At 39.8% G+C, this 23,073-nt stretch overlaps 1 protein-coding gene across 1 annotated transcript; it reads right to left on the reverse strand.

Annotated features, from left to right (window-relative positions):
• Positions 1 to 895: 895 nt before the first annotated feature.
• Positions 896 to 17,978, reverse strand: SPZ1 (spermatogenic leucine zipper 1). Its single transcript, XM_045848352.1, has 2 exons — positions 17,789 to 17,978; positions 896 to 2,010 (listed from the first exon to the last, which is right to left on the reverse strand). The coding sequence occupies exons 1-2, from the start codon at positions 17,976 to 17,978 to the stop codon at positions 896 to 898; spliced, it is 1,305 nt and encodes a 434-aa protein (XP_045704308.1).
• Between the last annotated feature and the right edge of the window lie 5,095 nt (positions 17,979 to 23,073).

Here is a 23,073-nt window from a genome sequence, read left to right on the forward strand (position 1 = left end):
CTTAAACACAGGGTCCCCGGTCAGCCCTCCTTCTCTTCATCTTTCAGAGCCTTATGTTCGGGGTTCTTAGCTTGCTTAAGGGGAGGAATAGGGAGAAAGGTATCTGCTCCATCTTTTCTGGAACCAGAAGTCCAGCTTCCTTAACAGAAGACATTGCTTGCTTCCTTGGGTAATTCTATTGTCTCCACCTGGAGGAATGGGGAGACTTTCTCCAGCACTGAACAACATCTAGATACACGTCTATTCTAAACAAGCCCAGGCATCCTTCTCCAAGGGCCTCTGCTGCCTGGTATGCCCACCACTCATGAGCCGAGGAGCAAGAAAGCAATATTAAGAAAAAGGAGATTTAGGGGATGGAGACATTTCTAAGAGAAAAGCTGTGTAATGGTGATTTATCAGCAATTTATTTTTTACTCCAGTACTTCCCCCACTGCAGTAGATAATAAGAAAAAGGGAAATACACTTAGAAAGGGAGCTTCAGAGCTTCATTATTAAAGTGTTACATACTTTTTTCCACAGAATTCCATACCCCCACTCCAGGCAATGATTTAGAAAAACAAAAACAAAAACAAAAACAAAACTTTCTTTTGTTCATTCTTGTTTTTATTTAAATCTTTACTTTATTGGACTTATAACTGATTTTGATTAGAGAGTCATAGGATCTCTACCTAATAACTACAAAAAAAGCAGATTGTAATGATGACAAGTTATGTACTTGATGTTGACACTAATGATCATAAAAGGTGGTAGATACGTTAATCTTCTTGCTCTATAGCTCTTTCTTGGTGGAGCCATAAGACCTACCCTAGATCTGATGATTGATGGTGCCTGGGGTTGGATGTTTAGAGGTTTTTGAAGAATTTCCTTTTTTTTTGTACTTTTGGTATTTTCTATATTAGGTTGCTAGCCTCTTTTTTCCCAGAAGAGCTCTTGCAAGACGAGTATTGAATCTATTATTACGAGCTTTCCTACTACGACAAGAATCCAGGCCTCTACGGAACTTGACTCTGTTCTGAAATGTACCTTCCAAGCCTTGCATTTTCTGCTTATACCTTTCTACCTTCTGTGCTTCTAATAGCCTCTGTTCTTTCTTGTCCTGTACATAGGTCATGGGGATTGGCTTCTCTTGCAGAGTTGCATCTTTCAGGTGATAGAGTTCCTTGAGAAGCTCTACCCTCTGCTGTAAGATTTGGCATTCATTCTCCAGCAAAGCTAAAATCAAACGTAACGAATACGTGTCATGTTTCAGTTTCCTCACCTGTTCCTCCAGTTCACAATTAACTGACACCTTGTTATTCAGTTGAGTTTGGAAATGGACTCCTTTGTGTTCAAGGGCTACTCTTATGTCATTCTGAGATTTCTGGTACAATCTTATTAGTTCACTGAGCTCAGCATGTTGCACACTCCAGTGTTCTGCTTCCTGTAGTAACTGCTCCATGTTGTTCCTAAGTTTGATATTTTCCTCTGGAACATGATGGAATCTGTACTCTGCTTTTCCCCTACTTAACTGAATTTCATTAACAGCTCTTTTTACTTCTGGATGATTTACCAAATTTCTTGCCAAACCACGTACTGCGTTCTTTGAGTACTGGTTTTCCAACATCATCTCCTGTTTCATTGCATTCTGGTCTTCATCTAGGTCTGAACAACTAAGCAGGCTTTCCAATAGCACTTTATTTATTTTATCAAGTCCTCCAATATTTTCTTCAAATTCTGATGCAGTCTCAGAGATATTTGTTTCCTCATAATATTCTCTTGTTTCTGCCATCTTCTTTTCATAATTTGTCATATTTTTAAGAGTATCTTTCATTTCTTTGAAGAGATTTTCAAAGTTCTTTGCAGGCTGTTGTTGAATTTCTTGATGGCAGCTATTATTTAAGGAAGGGAGAAATGATCCACTTTCAAACAAGGCAATGACAATCTTAGGGTCCAAAGACTCTTGACTGAAATCAGGAGTAGGTTTAAGAGTTTCAGAGGGTGGGCGCTTCCATCTCAGCTGAGTTAGTAGGGCTGGTAACCAGGGCACAAAGAGCAGGAAACCTTAGAGATTCCAGGAAGGTAATGGTCCTCCGTGCAAATGGGTAGAAAATGTGGAACAAAGCAGAAGCCAGAGACCAGAGTTAAAGTCTAAAACCAGGCAGATGATATTTAGGTGGAAAGTGACATTTCAGACAACCTATGGGGAAAGGAAGGTGGGAAAGGGGACCAGGAGCTAAAGCCCCATCTGTCCTCCTGGCTCCTGGTATTTATTCCTTGACCCTAGCAACCAGGTCTTTATTCTGTCACTGCTACCTGTGGCCACCTCCAGCTTCTGTTTCCTTTGTGTCACAACTGAAGCCTCTGAACCCCTACTCAGTGACTCATGCATCAGAAGCAACTCTGAGCTACTCCTACTCCTCACCCCAGGAGGATCTCTAGATGTTTATAAAGCTCATTCTAATTTCATTTAGTGACTTTCCCACCTCATTCCCACTACCTGCAACCACAACCTTAACTGCAGCACGTTTTTCTGCCACCCAGGTGCAGGGCTGAGAGAAGTCCTGCCTGGTGAGTTTCCCTAACCTTTTGTAACACCTGGAGACCTTACTGCTTCCATTCGAGGAGAGATGCTATTATAAAAGGAAGTTATCCTTACAAAATAGAACCCCAAAAGGGCTGCATCTTTTTGTGATTTTAGGAAATAATGTTGGAAATCATTCCATTCAAAAATATTCTACTGCAGAAATTGTTCCATTCAAAAATATTCTAAAGAAGAGAGTACTTGAATGGTTCTTAACGACACAATTACAAATGGAACTTTTCTTGACTTCAAATGCAGGCATCCTTCAAGACAGGCTTGGTTAGGTTGCTCCTGTGTCATTTACATCAGGGGATATAAAACTTTTTACTTATTACTTTTCACAAGAACTTGTTAAAATGGCATAACTTATCTGAAGCATTTCAAACAGCTAAAACCCTGTAGTTGATTATAGAAAAGTAAGTGAAGTTACCTTGAGAATATTAAGTTTAAAGAACACATCCCTTATGTGAGACTTTTTCTTGGCCTTCAAAATCTTGCTAGTAAGCACTTTAGTAACTAGACATTTGCTTTCAATCTTAGGGGAAATCTTACTCTCTACTAGTTTTTTTTTCTTTTATTTTCTTAGGGAAACAAAAAAATTTGTTTTCCTTTCACAGTAACCCGCTCACTTTTGCTTCAGGGTCCCTGAGCCTCCTGCTCATCTTCCAGCCAGCCATCACCTTGTGACGGTCCACAGATACAGCAGTGCTGGTCTGCTGTTTACGACAAGGAGAAGCACCTCTTCTACTCTACGTAATGACACCACAGAGGCTGGCCATTGTTCTTACGCTTTAATTCCATCTCATAAGGTTGGATTCTGACTCAAGCCATCATTTAAGATAATTTTTTAATCTCTAGGATGAGGAAATGTTTTAATTTTTCTGTTTTGGTCATTAATTTCTAGCTTTATTGCATTATAATCAGAAAATATAATATTTCTACCTTCTGAAATTATATGTTCTCTTTGGCCTAATAAATATTAATGTTCATATGCATTTCATAGATATTTGAAAAGAAAGTGTATTCTCTATTTTCTTCTTTTGCTTGCAGCTCTTTGATGCTTTTTGGACATATCTCATATTATCCTTGGCTTTGATTTGTATGGAAACTGGTTTGAAGGTAGCTTTGTCAAGACAGCAAAAAAATTCTTCTCCTCTCATCAAAAGGGGATTTGAATATTTTCTTCCTCCTTACAATTATAATGAATTTCAAATAACATTTCTTTTTTTTTAAAGATTTTATTTATTTATTTTTGGAGAGGGAAGGGAAGGAGAGAGAGACACACACACACATCAATGTGTGGTTGTGCGGTTGCTGGGGGTCATGGCCTGCAACCTAGGCATGTGCCCTGACTGGGAATCGAACCTGCGATGCCTGGTTCGCAGCCTGTGCTCAATCCACTGAGCTACACCAGCCAGGGCTCAAATAACATTTCTGTTAATTTGACTGAAATGAGAGTTCATTATAGATGGTAAAAGATATTCAGAGAGGTCCTCTTTTCCTTATTGACCTATATTCCTGTTGAATAACTATGAAAGTTAAATACATTTGGATTATCTTACATTTGTTATCTATAATATTAAGTTTCACATAGCTTAATGACTTTTAAAAAAGAAATACAAAAAAAGAGAAAAGTCGTTTCTAAAATCATTACAGAGAAAAGGAATCTCAAGTTTCCTCTTCAAAAACAGTTTGCCTTAACAAAAAGTATGTCCTATTAAAAAGTACATAATGTCAATATGTCTTATTTATAGTGATATTAACCTTGGTCATTTTATTAAGTGATGTCTGCTAGGTTTTTCCACTTTCCTGTTGTACAGGAAAGATAGTATAAAGTTACTATCTTTCCCTTTGTAATTAACAAACATCATGGGGGAGGTATTGAATCTATGAAATTATCTTGTTTCTCCTCAAAATTTTACCTATAAATATAATTTTAGTATACAGAAACAGACCTTGCCTATAACAATTGTTATGATGGTGATCTAATGGTGACTTTTTAAATTTCTCTCATTTTTAGAAAAGATTTTACTTATTTATATTTAGAGAGAGGGGAAGGGAGGGAGAAAGAGAGGGAAAGAGACATCCATGTGTGGTTGCCTCTCGCACGCCCCCTACTGGGGACCTGGCCTGCGACCCAGGCATGCACCCTGACTGGGAATTGAACCAGTGACCCTTCGCTTCACAGTCCGGTGCTTGACCCACTGAGCCACGGCAGCCAGGACTAATTTCTCTCATTTTAAAAATAATTATTGGTTGGAATTATTTTGTAAAGAAGAGCTGTCTCTTTTCTTGTGTTTACTTATTGATTCATTTATTCAACTATGTGTTTACATAAGTATAGACTCACAGATATTTGTTGTATTTTGGGAGTTATAAATGAATACTATCATTTATTTTCTTGCCCTAATATGTATGAATAATGAATAATTTTAATATAATAAAAACCTTTGGTACAATGAGGTATATATTTATTTTATGTAATTGTTTTAGTTGTCAAGTATGATTTTCTGTTTTTGCCAAAGAATAATAGCTGACTAATGATGACTAATCAAGGGTTAGAGTTTTTATGTACAGGAATTCCATGAAGGGTGGGTGTGATTTTAAACTCAGTGAACTGTATGGTTGTTTTTATATGTAGTATTGTACTTGCGTGTAGCCACTTTAGGGAGAAATGTGATTTTTTTTTGAAAATGTGAATTTTTATTCAAATGAGCAAAATACAGGTGTAGCTGAACAGTCTAGGAACATTTTTCCTGAACATGTCTTTTTCTCTTTGACCACAAGGTGGTGCTGTGGACCTTAAAATTACTACACAAACATTATTTTTAAAAAATATTATAGAATGAGTGGAACCATGGAGATAGCTTCTTTTTTTTTCTTTAAGATTTTATTTATTTATTTTTAGGCAGAGAGGAGGGGAGGGAGAAAGAGAGGAAGAGAATCATCAGTGTGTAGTTGCCTCTCACATGGCCCTGACTGGGGACCTGTCCTGCAACCCAGACACGTGCCCTGACTGAGAATCAAACCAGTAACCATTTGGTTCACAGGCTGGTGCTCCATCCATTGAGCCACAACAGGCAGGGCGGAACTGTGGAGATAGTTTTATCCACAGTCTTATTTTCTTCAGAATTTGAGAGTGGAGCTTCTAATGACTTGCCCAAAGTTATTGCTAGTTACAATGAGAACTGGAATTACAGTCTAAGCCTCCTGCCTTAACTTGCTAAACCTACAGGGTAAAGCAGGCTCTGCAGGTCAGAAGGCTGTGGAAGAAGTTTTAAATATCTGTTAAGTGTTGTGCAGGAAGAAGGTTATGTGGAAGAGCAGGTTCTCAAAGGTGCTGAGACTGGCTTGTTTACAGGGACACTGGCAAACAAACCTGTATACACAAATGGCATTTTAATGGACAAACATGTGACCAGAGGTTCAGGAAAATTTAACTTTGTATTTTCCTTAGAAGTCGTAGTTCTGTCTTCCCTAATTCAATGTTGGCAGCAACTTTATAACATAAGCACTGCAAATAACCAAAATCAGCTGTATGTAGGAAAAATTTAACTAAAAATGCACTTTACAAACTACAAAGTACTACTGAAAGAAATGAAAGATCTCAAAAGTGGAAAAACATCTCACATTGATGTATTTGAAGACTTGATATTGTTAAGAGAGCAAAATTGCCCAAACGGATCTACAGATTCAATACAATCTCTATCAAAATCCCAGCTACCTCTTTTGTAGAAATTGATAAGAAGATGTTAAAATTCTTATGTACACAAGGGATTCAAAGGATTCAAAATAGCCAGAACAATCTTAAAAAAGAAAAAAAGGTAGGAAGAGTCACATGATGTTATTTCAAGTCTTCATCTAAAGATGTAGTGATCAAGGCAGTGTCGTGCCCTGACCAGTGTGGCTTAGTTGGTTGGCAGTTGTCCTTCAAAGTGAAAATTTTGATTCCTGATTGGTGTTCCTCTCTCACATCAATGTTTCTCTCTTCCTCCCTCCCTTACCCTCTCTCTTAAAACAAATAAACAAACTTCTGGCCAAGATGGAGGCATGGATAGATATACTTTGTCTCCTCACACAACCAAAAAAAGGACAACAACAAATTAAAAACAAAAAATAAACAGAACTGCCAGAAAATCAAACTGCATGGAAGTTCAACAACCAAAGAGTTAAGGAAGAAATATTCATCCAGACCGGTAGGAGGAGCAAAGATTGGCAGCTGGTGGGAAGAGGACTCATGGCAAGTGATAGCTGGAGGACCACAGCAGGTGAGGCAGCGGCTGGCTGACCAGATGGTCCCACATTTGCGTGCGGATAAACCAGGAGGAATAACTGGGGAGCAAGACAGACCACACTACCCAGGGTTCCAGTGCAGGGAAATAAAGCCTCAAAACTGGCTGTAAAAACCTGCAGTGGTTGAGGCAACAGGAGAAAATCCCAGCCTCATAGGAGAGTTCATTGGAGAGACCCATAGGGTCCTAGAAGGTTCACAAAACCACTCTCCCTGGAATCAGCACCAGAAGGGCCCAATTTGCTTGTGGATAGTGGAGGAAGTAACTGAAAGCTGGCCAAGAGCCCAGCAAGTGACACTGTTCCCTCTCAGACCCCTCCCCGACAGACAGCACCATAACGACATGGGTTGCCCTGTCCTGGTAAATACCTAAGGCTCCACCCCTTACTACTAACAGGCCAGCTAAGACAAAAAATATGTCCCCAATGAAAGAACAGATCAAAGCTCCAGAAAAAGAGCTAAGCGACAAGGAGATAGCCAACCTGTCTGATGCAGAGTTCAAAACACTGGAAATCAGGATGCTCACAGAACTGATTGCGCTTGGTTGCAAAATGAAGGTACAAATGGAGGCTGCCCAAAGTGAAATAAAGCAAAATATTCAGGGTACCAACAGTGAAAGGAAGGAAACTTACTTAAAAGTAAAATATGAAAGTAAAATTTCTAGAGGAAAACATGTAAAATCTGTGTGACCCTGGGCTTGGTGATGAGCTTTTTGATACAACACTATAAACCTAATCTATTAAAGAACAATTTGATAAATTGGAATTTTGCAAAATTAAAACCTTTCATTTGGTGAAAGACCCTGTGAGGTGAATGGAATGACAAGCCACATGTCATCACTTCACATACGGATTGTTTTGTGTGTGTGAGGAGTGCACCTGAAGTCTACCCTCTCAGCATATTTTCAGAGTTCAGTTCAGTATTATTAAGTATAGCCATCACACTTGCATATTAGGTATCTGAACTTATTCATCCTGGTTTTCAGTTAGAATTCACTGCTGGCCCAAGCAGACCAAGCAGTTTCTGACTCCTGCATACAATGTCCGAGGATCCCTAGGATGCTCTGAAGACACATTGTCAAAATGACATGCTATAAACCAAACATTATCATCTTTTATGGCAATTAATAAGACTAATGATTATATGAGTACATTAAAAGAATTGCGGAGGACTTGAATGATATAAGTGACCAATCTTCCTTCACTATGATGTTTCTTGGTCATCAATTTAGCCTTGTTTCTTAATTCTGAAGACAAGCTTGTATCTCTAAAGCAAACAGGGCAAAGGAAGAAATCCATGGGACAGTAAGGTTAAGAAGATCCCCAGTAGCTTGTCTCTAGGTGTCAGATTTCAGTTCTCTTGACGGTCAAAATTAGCATCACCTCCTTTTCTTTTCTTTTTTTTTTCTTTCCTTCTTTATCTGCTCTGGGCCCAGAATGCCAGGCTTTTCCCCTTCTGAAAGACCAAGATTTTTACTGGTTACATCACAGTACCTATGCACATTGAAATCTCTAAAAATAAAAAAGAACCCTGCACCCTCATCCATTCTCCAGCTAAGGTCCCACCTCTCTTTCTTAGCAAACAGCTGCAGAACACTGTTCCCATGTCTGCACTCCTACTCTCTCCTCAAACCACTAGAATCAGCCTTCTTGCCCCAACACTTCCAGGAGTTCCTCAAAGACCTCCTTGCTGAGAAATCCATCGGACAACTTTGCATCTTCATTGACCAGTTGCCTCGGCTGCATTTTACACTCTTGGCCATTGCACACATCCAAACCCAGAACAAACTTTGAAGTCAGGTGGCCCGAGTTCCAACTGTGGCATGACTACTTACTAGCCCCGACACCTTGGCCAATTAGTTGCCTAATTTCACAGAGCCTCAGTTTTCTAAACTGTTACATGAGGATTGTGGTTATGTTTATCGGTGACACAGGATACTGTAAGCACCGAGCAAAACATCTGACACTCAGTAAACATTCAATGAAGTGACTTATTTTTCCGTCCATAGCACCAGCTTCCTTAATTCTGTGCCTCACTCATCACTCACTCAATCCTTTCTGTGTGCATGCTCTTAGGTTCCCCGGGAACATGCCTTAGCTTTTCAAAGACCCCTTTGAATATCTCTTTTCCCAGTTATTCCCTTTTAGTGTTTTGGTTAGTCTTTCCTTAGCCCTACTGGTGTAGCCACCTCAGGCAGCTGCAGTGTTGAACAATCGCTGCTCATAGTTCTTGATAAATGTCTTGGCCATAGGGCTGTTCTCACACTGTGAGCTCATAGTCTGATTAAATAGAGGCCAGACTTGAGAATGGAGCTTTCCAGGGAGATTCTAGGTAGGTCAGATAGTGACAGTTCCTTCAGTTGGGGCTTTTGAAGAGCTCCAAACCTCTTCTACCCCTACGGTGGCTGCAAGGTTGCTGGTTTCCACAGCTTCTAGAGCCGTGACACTTACAGAACTAGGGAAGGGAGCAGGAGAGGAGGGCAAGTTAAAACACCACAAAGCTCACTCATTTTTCAGAGATCAGTCATTTTTTCTTTAATAAATGATCTTTGGATTTTTGCAAGCCTTTGGTTAATTTCTAGAGTTCAAAAAAAGTTGGTTTTGACTCTTTCCCCCCCACTAATCTTACTGCTTACGTGGAGGAACAGATTCTCAGAAGTCCTTATTCCATTATCCTTAGCCCAAAACCACTCACCATCTTCCCCCTAAGCCCCAAACTACCATCCTTACTTAGTTTCTTACCTTCTTAAATGGTACCTGCAGAGTTTAATTAACCAAAGATCTGGAAATCATCTTTGACTCCTCTCTCTCTCTTCCTCCCTCATTCCTCCCCTGCTCCCTTGGGTCCAATCAAACACCAAATCCCAACCATTCCACCTCCCCAGCCTCTCTCAAGCTCATCTCTTTCTTCTCAACCTCACTCTCATGACCAAGGTCCCATTATCAGCATCTCTCCTTCTAATTCCTCCCCCTAGTGGGTTTCCTTCCTTCCCCTCTATGTCCTTCATTACACTGAAGTCAGAAAGATCATCTAAAACTGCAGAGTAGTGGAGGATAAGAGTTCAGTCTTGGTACTCAAGTTGATGTGGGGGATCCCATGCCAACTTTGCTATTTACTAGCTCTGGGTCCTTGGGTAAATTACTCACCCACTCTGTGACTCAGTTTCCTGCCCTATAAGACTGAAATAACATTGGTTCTGAGTTCATAGGATATTTATGAAGATCAAATGAGAAAATCCTAGTGAAGGATTTATTACATTGCTAACATGTAGTAAGGATTCAACATATGATAGGAATATACTTTTGGACTAAAATCCCAACTCTAACATGACTTGTAATGCACAATAGTATTTGACAGGGGTTTACCCTTCCAACGTCTTCTCTCATCACTTCCCCACCTGCCCTGTCTTGGAGCCATTAGAAATTTCATTTCTTTGTACATGTGAGAACACAAGAGGTTATTTCTCAATTCTCACCTCTCAGCTCTCAGCTTCTAAACACATTCTCCTCTGTGTCTGAAACATCTGCTGTTTCTCCAACACACCAAACGTGCTTCTGGCTCAGGACCTTTGCATGGGCTATTCCTTCTGCCCGGCAGGGTCTTTCCCAGACCTTCACATAGCTCACCTCCCCGCACCCATGTCTCTGCACAAATGTTGCCCTCTTAGAGCAGCACCCCGTGACCACCATATGTAAGGTGGACTGCCGTGACTCCCTGTTACTCTGCTTAGTTGTCCTTCACAGCCCTTATCTCTGCCTGGCATCACCAGTTTTTATTACTCACCTGTTTTCTCTGTCAGAATGTAAGCTCTACCAATTCAAGAATTTTGTCTTGTTTCTTGTCATACCTCTAACACTTACGAAATTCCTGACTCATGAAAGACTCTTAATAAATGCATGTGAAATAAATGTGAAATCTTGATGAGTTTTCCTGTAAGATTCACTATACAAAACTATATCGGGATGCAGATAAGGAATAGGTATTATTTTAGATACCTTAAATGACCTCCTAAGACCAGATATAGGACCATTGATGGACACAGGTTCACTTTAACAGATCAATTTCATTAAGACAAGAGTAAGAGATTCCAGGTGGATACAATATCAATACAATACACCAACATTGCCAGTTCAATCCTAGTCAGGGCATATACAAGAATCAACCAATGAATGAATAAGTAAGTGGAACAATAAATCAGTATCTCTCTCTCAAATCAATAAATAACTATTTTTTAAAATATTAAAGATAACAATTGTAGGTTTTCACTAGTTTCAAAGGCTGGACCAAAATACAGACCTTGGATTAACAAATCCCTCTGAAAGGTTTCTATTGTTATGATCTTCCTGGGGTTGGTTGGACATACCTGGCTTTTGAGCAGGTATTATCCTTTGATGCACACATATTAGTATCTGTCTTGGGCTAGTGCTCCTTCTCCCTAGAGCTCATCTGCAGTGCATGCGATCAGCCAGCTGTCATACCATGAAGAGAAACCTGGGTTCGTAAGGTCTTTGCTTCCTGTACTTCATCCTCCCTTTCTTGAGTTTTCTGCTTGTGGAATATTACCTACTCTACAACTGATATTTCTGCTCTCTCTGTTCCCAGTCTTACTCTTTCTGAAACAGCTTCTTTGGAAGAATGCTGCCTTTCTGCCTAAGAGTTCTTTAAAGATGTTAACTTCCTGATGCAAAGTTTTGTATTCATTTTCCAGTAGAGCTTTGGCTTAAAGCAGTGAGCAAGAGCAATGCTCCAGCTTCTCTGTCCTTGCTGTGCTGGCAACTCAGCACTCGGTTTGGATTGGAAATGACCTCTATCTTTTTCAACTATCGTTAACAAAGGTTCCTTTTGTGAGCCATCTATCATCTGTTTTTTAACTTCTCAGTCTGGTCACCTGCCAGCTATTTCAGCTGCACAATGCCATTACTCAAAACTTGAACTTCTAAGCGAAAGCACTAGCTATGTCTTTGGGAAATTTCTGACAATGTTTGATCAGATCACTGAGCTCATTTCAGTTTTCTGCTTCCAGTTTTAAGCATCCAGCTCTCTTAAGTCCAGTGTATTCTTTTTTAACCCTTTGTGATTCAGATTTTGTATGTGTACTTAGATGAATTTCATTAAAGGCTCTTTTCACCTCTGAAAGGCCAAAGCCCTTGTAAAAACCAGTAATATTTCCACTGAGGTTTTGCATTCAAGCCTTTTGATTGCATTTCTGCTTCCTCAAAGAAATCTTATTCTTGTTTGTGTCTTGGATTCCTCAAAAGACTTCTTTGTAGCTTTGATGATCTGTTGATAACCTAACAACTCTAAGAATTTCTATCTTCCCCCCACGCGAAGAGGTTTTTTCTAAAAAAAAAAAATTCTCACCCAACGATATGTTTAATGATTTTAGAGAGAGAGGTAGGGAGAAAGAGAGAGAAACATCGATGTGAGAAACATTAATCAGTTGTCTCCCGTATGCGCCACAGCTGGGGATTGAACCCACAACCTCGGTAAGTGCTGTGACCAGGAATTGAACCCATAACCCAGCAAGGGCTCCCAAGAGGTTTTTAAATTTCTGCACCATGTGTTGCTAGTCACCTCATATCTTTTTCTCTTTATGGGCAGAAGCATTCTTCCTGAAGAAAATGTCAAAGTAATTACTTCCCAGTAAGACAGTTGTACTTACAGACTCCCAAGGCACTTAATGAAAATCAGGCTGTGGAGACTGCCGTGGGGAATTGTGATGTGGCAACGAGCAGAGGACTGAGGCAAGCAGGCACCAGAGACAGGAACCCAGGCCAGGAACAGACGGTGGGTGCTCCAGTGGAAGCTGATTTTTGGCAGAGCCCTGTGAGAAGAAAAGTCCAGGAGAAGGAAGGGCTAGAAGCCAGGACTCACTGGTCCTCCGGGAATTCCTGCCGCGCAGCGCCTGGCCCTGGCACCCCTATCCTAATTCCAGAATCGAGCAGGGCTGATCCATCCCCAGATCTTATTCTAGCCCTGCTGCAGTCAGACCCTCTCCTCATCAACACAGGTAGCCGCCGCCGTACTTACCCAGTGGCCACCCAGTGGCCACCCAAACTGGATTCTAGAAATGGACACTCATTCCAGCTTCCAGGGTGTTTTCCTGCCACTTACCCCAAGATGGTTACAATAAATGCACTAATCTATAATGAGTACGATGTGACTGGTGCCCCCTGAAGTAATGCCATCCACAACCTGCATAATCAGACATGGTGGCCTGCCCCTCCTGCAGGGCAGGCTTCTGTAGCACGACCTCCTTCCCCAGACCCCCTCGGGCTTCTCTGACTCAGTACCCTAGAACGATCCTAAAAATATGCATTGCCTTTCTTCTGGGAAGGTCTCCGGTTCATTTCATCCCATCTGCCCTCTCCCTTTCTCCAGCCCCTCCAACTATCTCAAGGTAGAAAGTAAGTCCCTAAGATCATGAGTATCCATAAAAGCCCAAAATATTTAAAGGAGATAATTAAACTGCATAAGAAATTGAGAAGAATGTTTTTGCACAGGAGAGGATTGGGCATCACAAGGTCTAGGTCCTAGTCCCTGCCAACCGCTAAGCTGGGTGATCTCTGGCATTTACTACGGTCTTAGAGACATCACTGTAAGGAAAGTGGATTGAGCTAGCTGATCGTGAGTGCTGCTTCTCCATTTGGCATTCCATGGCTGTCCAGTGGTCAGGGGTTAATGACAAGACTGAAGGAACAGTGAGAAACCTGGAAATGGGTTCACTTCTCTTTGGGAATGACATGACTTGGGAGAAATTGCTTACCTGGGAGGAGTGAATTATGTCATACTACCTAGACCTGGACAAGCATCCTGACACTTCACTGGTGTTTCTTTCAGATCAAAGTCAGAGTCACTTCTAGCTTCTACTTAGGCAGATTTTGACCACAGTATGAATTTGTGTTGAAGGTCTTAGGTAGAGTCCATTTATCAGTAAAGGAAGTTTTCACATGTTTCTAGTCATGAATGAGTGTTTACTTTTATCAAATGTATTTTGTGCATCAATTAAAAGAATCTTGTGGCTTTCTCTTTTGATCTTTTATATCTGATGAATTACATTGGTAGTTTTCTAGTAATAAACGACTCCTGGATTATTCTGGAAGCTTGTTCTTTTTACATTATTGAAATGGATTTGCTTGTATTTTTTTTAGGGCTTTTCCACCTAAGTTTATAAACTGTATTTTTAGCACAAAAGAGAGCTTCTTATTAGTTTATTTAACTGAAAATTCTGGAGGTAATTCCAACTATGTTTATAAGTGAGAGATTTTAAATTTCTCTTTTTGGGTTCACATTGTCTGGTTTGGGTGTCAAGGTTAAACAAGTCTTTTAAAATGAACTGTGTAACTTTCCTTTCTTTCTGTTCTCTGAGATAGTTTGTGTAAAATGAAGATTAGCTGTTCCTTGAAGTTTTATTAAACAAACTTCTAAAAATATCAGAGTGAACTTCTATTTGGGCAGAATGAAATGTGGATACCTTGGATGAACTTCCCAGTAAAACAACTATGCATGCTGGAGTAAATATTTTTTAAATTATGTAACTGTACTGCTGAGCTGGCAAAAAAAAATTGAAGAGAAAGGAAAGTAGGAATTCAGGGGAAGAAACCAGATTCTTCCCTCAGGGCATCTCCAAATCCTCTTAAACTTGAATTTCAGTTTTGAAGGTTAAGTCTAATACAGGAGGATAGGGGACAAAACTCATCTCTGAGTCCAATATAAGACTTCTCTAAAAAGCTGGGTCTGCAAAACTGTAAGCCCTTTGACTAGGGTAAACTAGAAATAAATGCATATCACAGAGGAAGACAATAAGGAAAGTTGCTTATCTTGACTTTGCTGCTGAGTGGAGGGAATGGGAAATGAGTTCCTTGAAAAGTTAAAACCAATCTTTATATGGGCACAAGCTGTCTGGAGTAAAGATTATATTTCTATGCAACTAGATGTGGTAATGTGACTGTATGTTCCTGTCAATGGAATATTAGTGAAAGTGATGCTTGTGTTTCATCAAGGACATTTCCACGTGTGCTCATAAGTGAGATTGATTTTTAATGTTTTTTTCTTGTGCTGACCTTGTCTGGTTTCAGAATTCTTAGAAACTAGAGAGAAAAGTACTCGGTGAATTCAAGAAAATAGAAAATCAGGAAGTGAATGAAACAGGGAAAGTGGTGTCACTGAAACAGATATTCCCATGAGCAAGAGGGATCCTTATTCTCTATTTAAAATTTTTTTAATTTTATTGATTCCAGAGAGAGGGGAAGGGAGGGAGAGAAACATCAATGGGGTGCCTCTTGCATACGCTCTGACCAGGAATCGAACCTTTCGGTTTTCTGGATGATACCCAACCAACTGGGCCACAGAGGGATCTTACTCTTTAAAGATCCCAGCCCTGGGATCTTCCAAGTTTCAGTCACTAAAGCTGCCTTGAGAAACGATAGCTGTAGTAGTAATTAGTGATGGAATGTGAAGGGAGATGAAGTGAATTATTTTTGTCTTCATTCCAAAGCAATCTGGAGCATTTTGTGGGTTAGCAGTGGGGGGAGTTTGGGGATGAGTTATTTAGAAAGGAGAAAAAAATGTGAGTGCATTTGTGTATGTGTGTGTCTCAGAGGGGTCCAATACAATTTGAATATTTCTTGCATGATCTCTTTTCCTGAATGTGCTTGTCAGAGCTCTTATTTCAAGTAGGCCGGAACTCAACCTAAATCCAGTCTTCTGCATTCCTCAGTTACTCTTCTCCTCTGTCCTAGGCTGCCTCTCTGTGCCCCTCAAAGGAGTCACATATAACCTGCAAATCAGTACCTTGCCTTTGACCGAGCATCTCCCCTATTCACATTTGTACAGCATGGGACTGAAGGCCACACACAGCGTGTATCGGTCTGAGTCAAAGTTACAGTCAGTTGAGGAGTTCCGTTATTTGGGATGTAACTGCTGCCCTAGAACTAGTCCCGTCCCAACAAAAAGAAAAAGATGAAATACTCTGAAACCTTTCCAATCCCACGAATTCCACAACTCCAGATATATGCCTTCGTTCCTATCAATAAGTCAAATCTTATGAACAATCTTCATGTTTGTCAACATTCTAGATTAGCAATCTTCAAACCTTTTTGCTAGTATATGCCACATGAAAGTTTTCACAAAGTATGTACTCCCTCATGCATTTCTATTTTGACAACTAGAATTTCTCATCAAATTTTATTTAGGTACATAGGATATAATTCCTGCATATTGAAAAAAATTTTAAGCTTTTATTTATTTATTTTTAGAGAGGGGAAGGGAGGGAGAAAGGGGGAAGAGAAACATCAATGTGTGGTTGCCTCTCTCGAGCTCCCTACTGGGGCCTGGCCCACAATCCATGCGTGTGCCCTGACTAGGAATTGAACTGGCGACCCTTTGGTTTGCAGGCCAGCATTCAATCCACTAAGCAACACCACCCAGAGCTGCATATTGAAATTTTGACATAAATTTAACTGTAGACATTATTCTTTTAAATGTATCCATTAATTCCAAATACTGTAGTGGCCTCAATAAGGACCAACACCCATTTACAAAAATACATAATCTCCTCTTCAACAATGGGAAATTTTATCATTCCTTTTTCTCCTTAAATTCATATTTCCAATCTACTTCCCTCTCCCCCAGATTTTTATCTTAATGTAACATATAATTTATGTTTGAAAATAATAGTTCTCATAATTCTTTGCAACAGAAAGTTAAATTTTGTTTAATTTCCTGTGAAGTATTATACATTATAATTATTAGTAATGTAACACTGAAATGTTATACTTATTAAAAACCTTTCAAAATTATTGACATTGATTTATTTTTAACCTATAAAATAAATATTTTTAAACAGTCTGTCTTCAGTCTGGGAGGCTCATACAAATCACTCTTCCACTCAGAGCCAATGTCCTTTGTTTCCCGGACAACGTGTCTCGGGGCATCAAGAATATTGCTGAAGCAGCATTTCTTTAAAAAACGGCTCCACTCTGGTCTCAGGGGATTTCTTCCAAGTCACTGGCATCTGTTCTTCATTAGGAGGCTGGCACTTCCTTGTTTTTACCAGGAGGTGTCAGACGAAGACAACTATCACCTATCAACTGTGGAATGGTTGAAACAGATGGTAACCTGCATTGGATTTCAAATACGAACATGTGGGGGCCAAGGGGCGGGGAGAAGAGCGCTTAAGGCTCGATGAGGTACAGGATTCTGAACTTTATGAATCCAGCACAAATGGACATCAGGAATCCAGAAATAGACAAACTATATGCACCTTTTGTACACCTTGGATAGAGCACCCAGTTTGAAGACCATGCCCTTTTTAGGACAATTCTCAAATTCAGGACCCTTTTGTACTCTTCAGGACTGTGGAGGACACCAAATAACATTTGTTTATGTGGGTTTTATCTATTTACTCTCACAAGAACTAAAACAGATTGTGATTTCATTGCCTTTGATGTATACCCAGAACTGGAATTGCTAGATCACATGGTAGTTCTATTTTCAATTTTTGGGGACCCTACCTCCATACTGTTTTTATAGTGGCCGCACCAATTCACATTCCCACCAGCAGTGCACAGGGATCCTTAGGAACAAGCACCTGAATGACAGAGTGCTTCCATTTTTAGTTCTTTGAATGGTAACCTTCTTATCCCAGATCAATATCCCTTTGTAGATATTCATTGATTTACTCAATGGGCTTTTCTTAGTAATTTAAAGGAGAGAGAGAGAGAAAAAATATCTCTTTGTTGTTCCACTTACATATGCATTCTGTGGTTGACTTGTGTGTGCTCTGGCTGGGGATTGAAGCCACAACCTTGGCATATGGGAGCGACGCTCTAACCAACTGAACTACCCGCCCAGGGCAATTTATTAAATGTTTTACATTATCCTTTTACTCCTGCTTTGGTACATAATTTCCCTAGCTCTCTGCCTCTTCCTTCTACCTCTTTCCTCCCAATAATCACTGTTTTTATTTTCTTTATTTTCAAAGGGAATGTCTTCAGGCTCTATTTTGTCCACAGTTATCTTTATTTGGCCTATACCACTTTCTAACACTGGATGGAATGCCTTCAGATGAGACAGGCTGCACTCGCTGGTCGGTTTGCGACGGGCCCCCTGCCTACGCTGTCCCATACCCTGCCTTCCTCACTCGTCCCTATCACATGCTTTCCACAGGCATTTACTTGTGTGACTTTAGCTAATCTACCTACACTTTTTTCCCTTGTTTCTTCAACTACAGAGAATATTCCTTGACAAATTGCCACAAATTTACTGGCTTAACACAAATTTATTATCCTACATTTTGGGAGGTCAGAGTCTGGAATTGGTCTCACTGGGCTTAAATCAAGCTGTTGGCAAGGCTGTGTTTGTTTCTGGAGGTTTTAGAGGAGAATCCGTTACCTTGCCTTTTCTAGGTTCTAGAGGATTCCTGTATTCCTTAACCATCTTCCTCCGCCTTCAGAGTCAGCAACACTCGCTGAGTTCTTCTCGGGCTGACATATCGCTGGTTCTCCTTCTTCTGTCCTCCTCCACCAAGTATAAGGAGGCTTATGATCACACTGGGTTTACTTGAGTCAACCAGGATAAACTCCCCATCTCAAAGTCAGCTGATTAGTAACCTTAATTCCGCCTGCAACTTAATTCCCCTTTGTATGTAACCTAACATCTTTGAGGTTCCATGGGCATCTTTGAGGGGCCTTTGTTCTGCCTACCACAACTCCTGATTTTATAAGACAAGGATATTAATGGTTCTACACTTTCTTTAATTGTTCTACCTCAAACCTCCCAGTCCTCTGACTCCTCTCATCTACATTATTTTGATTGATTGATTGATTTGAGAAAGAGAGGAGTGGGGAGAGAGAAACATCAATGTGTTATTCCACTTATTTATGTAGTCATTTTTTGATTGTTGTATGTGCCCTGAACGGGAATTGAACCCACAACCTTGGCATATTGGGATGACACTCCAATCAACTGAGCAACCTGGCCAGTTCCATTTTGACATTGCCAAACTTTCTGTCATTCATATACCATAATTAAGTTGTGCTGTTTATGGGTGCATTCTAAAAGCTGAAAAGTCAGTAAATATGGTTTGCTTCATTGTACTATATAATTCTAGGTCGAGAATTATTTCCCTTCAAATTTTTGAAGTTGTTGCTCCATTGTTTACTAACATCCAGTGTTGTAAGTAAGATGTCTGATGCCAGTCTGGTTTTATTTTGGGGAGTAGGGGTGGGAGGAATACTGTTCCCAAGTATTCTCTCCATAAGAGGTAGGGTAGGGATAGTGGTGGCAAGGGATCTACTGCTCTTTTTGGAATTTCTGTGGTACCAAACAGAAAAAGAGTTCATCTACCTGGTGCTGGGAGAGCCAAACACTAAACACTGAGAATTGCAGTGGAAAAAAACCTGGTGAATTTATTATGAATGGTGCCGCCCAGGAGAGGGGCAGCTAATGCACAGATACTGACTTACCTGCCTCCTTCTCCCTTGCATGACTACTCTCTTTAGCATTAAGCCCTCAGGACAATGAGGTTCTGATCAGCATCAGATATTCTTAGGAACAAAGCCTTGGGTCTGTTGACCACAGAGAGTTTTGGTCGAACCAGAGGTTACAGTCATGTTTTAGCTCCAGGCCCAGAAAAGCAGCAAAACTAGATAAAGAGACTCCATGGCTGGCATCAGGGCCAGAGGCAATGACCAACAATCTCCTACCCTAGTGCTAACCAATCAGTAGAGACCATGACCCTCACCGAATCAGCATATTAAAGGAAACACTTGGAGATTTGATCAATATTCTATTGAGATCCTCCCCTGAGACCTCCCCTGAGACCTCCCCTGAGACCTGCCTTTACAAAACAGATAAAAACCATTAAGACAATGGACTCAGTGTTTCTGCACCTTCTTTCTTCAAGTGTGTATTTATGCTTTCTTTCCCCTAAGATCTAAGAGTCCCCACGAGACTTGCAACCAGGAGAGCAGCAGGCAGGAGCAGTTCATCCCAGGCTAAATCCCTGACTGCCTCCAAGGACCCTTCTTTTGCCTCTGCAACTTGTTCCCTGAGTCCACATAGCCCACCTGGCTCACTTCTTCTGTTTCTGCGACTTTCTTTTTAAAAGTAAAGACAGGTCTCTGAAACCCTGCTTGTTTCTTCTCTTCAAGTATACTTTTGCTTTGTATGCTAAATAAACTTCCTCTTTTAAAAATTGTTTTTATTTATTGATTAGAAAGAGAGAGATTTGGTGTTCTATCTATTTATGCATTCATTGCTTGCTTCTTGTACGTGCCTTGACTGGGGATTGAACTAACCAACTGAGCTGCCCAGCCAGGGCTTAATAAACATCCTCTTGCTCTAGAATTCTTGGCTTTGAATTCTTTCTTTGTCAAACTCAAAAATCAAGAGCCAACATTGCCAGTAACAGCTTTAATTCTGCATTTACCACTAACAATCCCAAGTCCCAGTAAAAAATTTTGGTGCCTGGTCCCTGCCTCAGTTTCCTGAGGTTCAGGTCACACATCGCATTTTGGATTTCATATTTTGAGGGGCTGGTGAGAAACAATGTCCCTGAAGTTGTTTGTTTCTTCAGAAAATGTAGTCCAGTTATGGAAGAGAAGGTCCCTACTTTTAAACAAAACAATAGAACAGGAGTGTTTTATCTTGCTTTCAACTTGTAGAATCGTCATGGGGGAAAAAACACAAAAAGAAAATATGAGAAATTATTGACTAAGTGATGTCAGTCCAATAAATGCATACTTTTTTTTAAAGCAGCTGTTTCTAACCTTTTCATTTGGGTTTCAGTCATTAACTTTCTTCATTTGGTATATTCCTCTCCCTTTTGCATTTAAGAGGGAAACAAAAGTAAAATGGTCACTGAACATTTTCTTTTCATCTTTTCTCAGGCATTTAAAATTCCACTGTTGAATCTACAACACTCTTCTGTGACCGAAACCCTATTATGAATGAATAAACTGGACTGTCTTCCTGAGAAGCCTCAGGAAGCCCTTCTGCTTTTTGATTCCTCGCAGAACAATGTAAACATCTCTCAAGTGAAACCCTCAATGAAAGCTCTTTATTGATTTTCATGAATCCATGTGGTTTTACAGGCAGTTAACTGGCAGTGGTTCTTTTAAAACCAATCACCTTTGAAGAGAGCCTACTTCAAAGAATGCTCGAATAAAATGAATTTAAAAGAAACATACAGAGTTCAATCCCTGGTCAGGGCACATATCAACCAATGAATGCACGAATAAGTGGAATAACAAATTGGTTTCCCTCTCTCTTTCCACTCTCCCCCTTATTCTCTCTCCATAAAATCAATAAAATCATTAAGTCAATCAATCAATCAATCAGTAAAATCAATAAGAAATAAAAAAACCCTGTAGGGGTAGTCTCTTCATACACATATTAAAAATATAAGACAACACAAAGTGCTCTTATTTGAAGAAATGAGCTCACGCCTTGCATTTCCCCTCAGGAAGTTAATTAAAATGGATTAACCAGGGAAACTGAAAAGGGTACCTGTTCTCTTTTGTATTTCTTTCTCCTTCTCCCCACCGCAAGCCTTTCTGAATGTGTTTACTTGAAATCAGGATATGAAAGGATTTTTGGGATCACGTTTTGAAACTGAAGTCAGAATAATTTTTCTTGGTGTGCACAAGTACAGAAATGAGCTGTTTTCAGAAATGTTTTTTAAAGTTCATAATAAAATTGAATAATAGTTACTGTAATGGTTATTTGCCTGATTTACCCAAATATTTATTTCTAAGAGAAGAAAATGAAGACTTTCAAATATCTCCTCAAAGACTATTGCATATTTTAATTAAGTTTGAGAGGCAAAACCTTTCTAATCATTTCCACTAAGTTTTCTTAACAGAAAGGTTAACTCAAAATATGAGTGTACATGATACAACTCAGGATGGAGGTGGAGGGGGGAATATATATCTTAGTATCAATTTTATATATTCTTGTGGAATATATATATATATATATATATATATATATATATTTCCTTTGATTCTAAGACTAGGCCTTTAATCCAAGAGGACTTAAAAAATTAATTTGTTCCCAGAAGGGTTGACTAATGATGAAAACCCTGTTGAATATTCCTCTAGTCTCTTCATTAATTTGGAATTTGTGTTCCCTGGGGTGTTATAAAGGAGTATTTTCCTTTGCATTGTGGGAGCTAAAAAATGTTAATACTTTTCCTTCTATCTTCTAAATTTTTCTAGGCTGGACTAATAACCAAATTAATAGAGACAGATTAACAGGGGAAAATCAAAGTTGAATACTGCCCATGAGGAATTCACATAGGCGTGACAAATTTCAGGAAAATTCCAAAGTCAGTGAGGCAACATTGGATATATAAGAAAGGTAGATAACGAGGTATTTAGATTTCACAAGGGAGAATGGGTTATTTACAGGTAGTTGAAGAAGAGCAGAACACACATGGCAGGAAAATTCTTTTTTTAAAAAAGAGTTTATCTTTAGGCACAGGGAAAGGAAGGGAGAAAGAGAACTAAGAAATATCAATGTGTGGTTGCCTCTTGTGTACCCCCAACTGGGAATCTGGCCACAACCCAGGCATGTGCCCTGACTGGGAATCAAACCAGTGACCCTTCGGTTCACAGGCCAGCGCCCAATCCACTGAGCCACACCAGCCAGGGCAGCAGGGAAATTCTTGCTAGGCAACTCAGAAACAATGCGACATGGAGTATCTAGCTAATAGGCATCTACTGCCTAAAGCCTTCTCATTTACCATTCTTAATTCAAATTAGGCTAAGGGGACATCTTAAGATCTTCCAGGTTTCTCTCTGAATCTTGTGGTCAGGAAAGTGGGGTGGGGGGGTGGAGTTAAAGTTTCTTTCTGGGTCTTGTTGCTTAATAAACAACTCAAAATCAATGATCACAAAAAGGCAGTTTCAGGGTGGCAAAACTTTGGTCCCTTCAGCATTATCTATACTCAAAGGACTTGACAAGTAAATTAATACTGTGAAATGGATTAGAGGGGGAATCTTTAAAATACTGAGGCCATATGGTTAAAGCACCATTTGAATGCTGAAGAATCATTAGCTTTTTGTACTTACAGAAGAACTGGTGATCATTACAAAAGATTTCTCCAGTTTTCTAAAGAGTATTTCCTTAAAAAATCTTAACCAGGTAATACATTATTAGCTTATTTGCAGTCATTAGGTAAATTTGGAAAAATAAGAGTACATTTCTTTAAAAATTC

Source organism: Phyllostomus hastatus, unplaced genomic scaffold (genome assembly GCF_019186645.2).
Source record: "Phyllostomus hastatus isolate PE091 unplaced genomic scaffold, TTU_PhHast_1.1 phas_contig_58, whole genome shotgun sequence".
Lineage (NCBI taxonomy): Eukaryota > Metazoa > Chordata > Mammalia > Chiroptera > Phyllostomidae > Phyllostomus > Phyllostomus hastatus.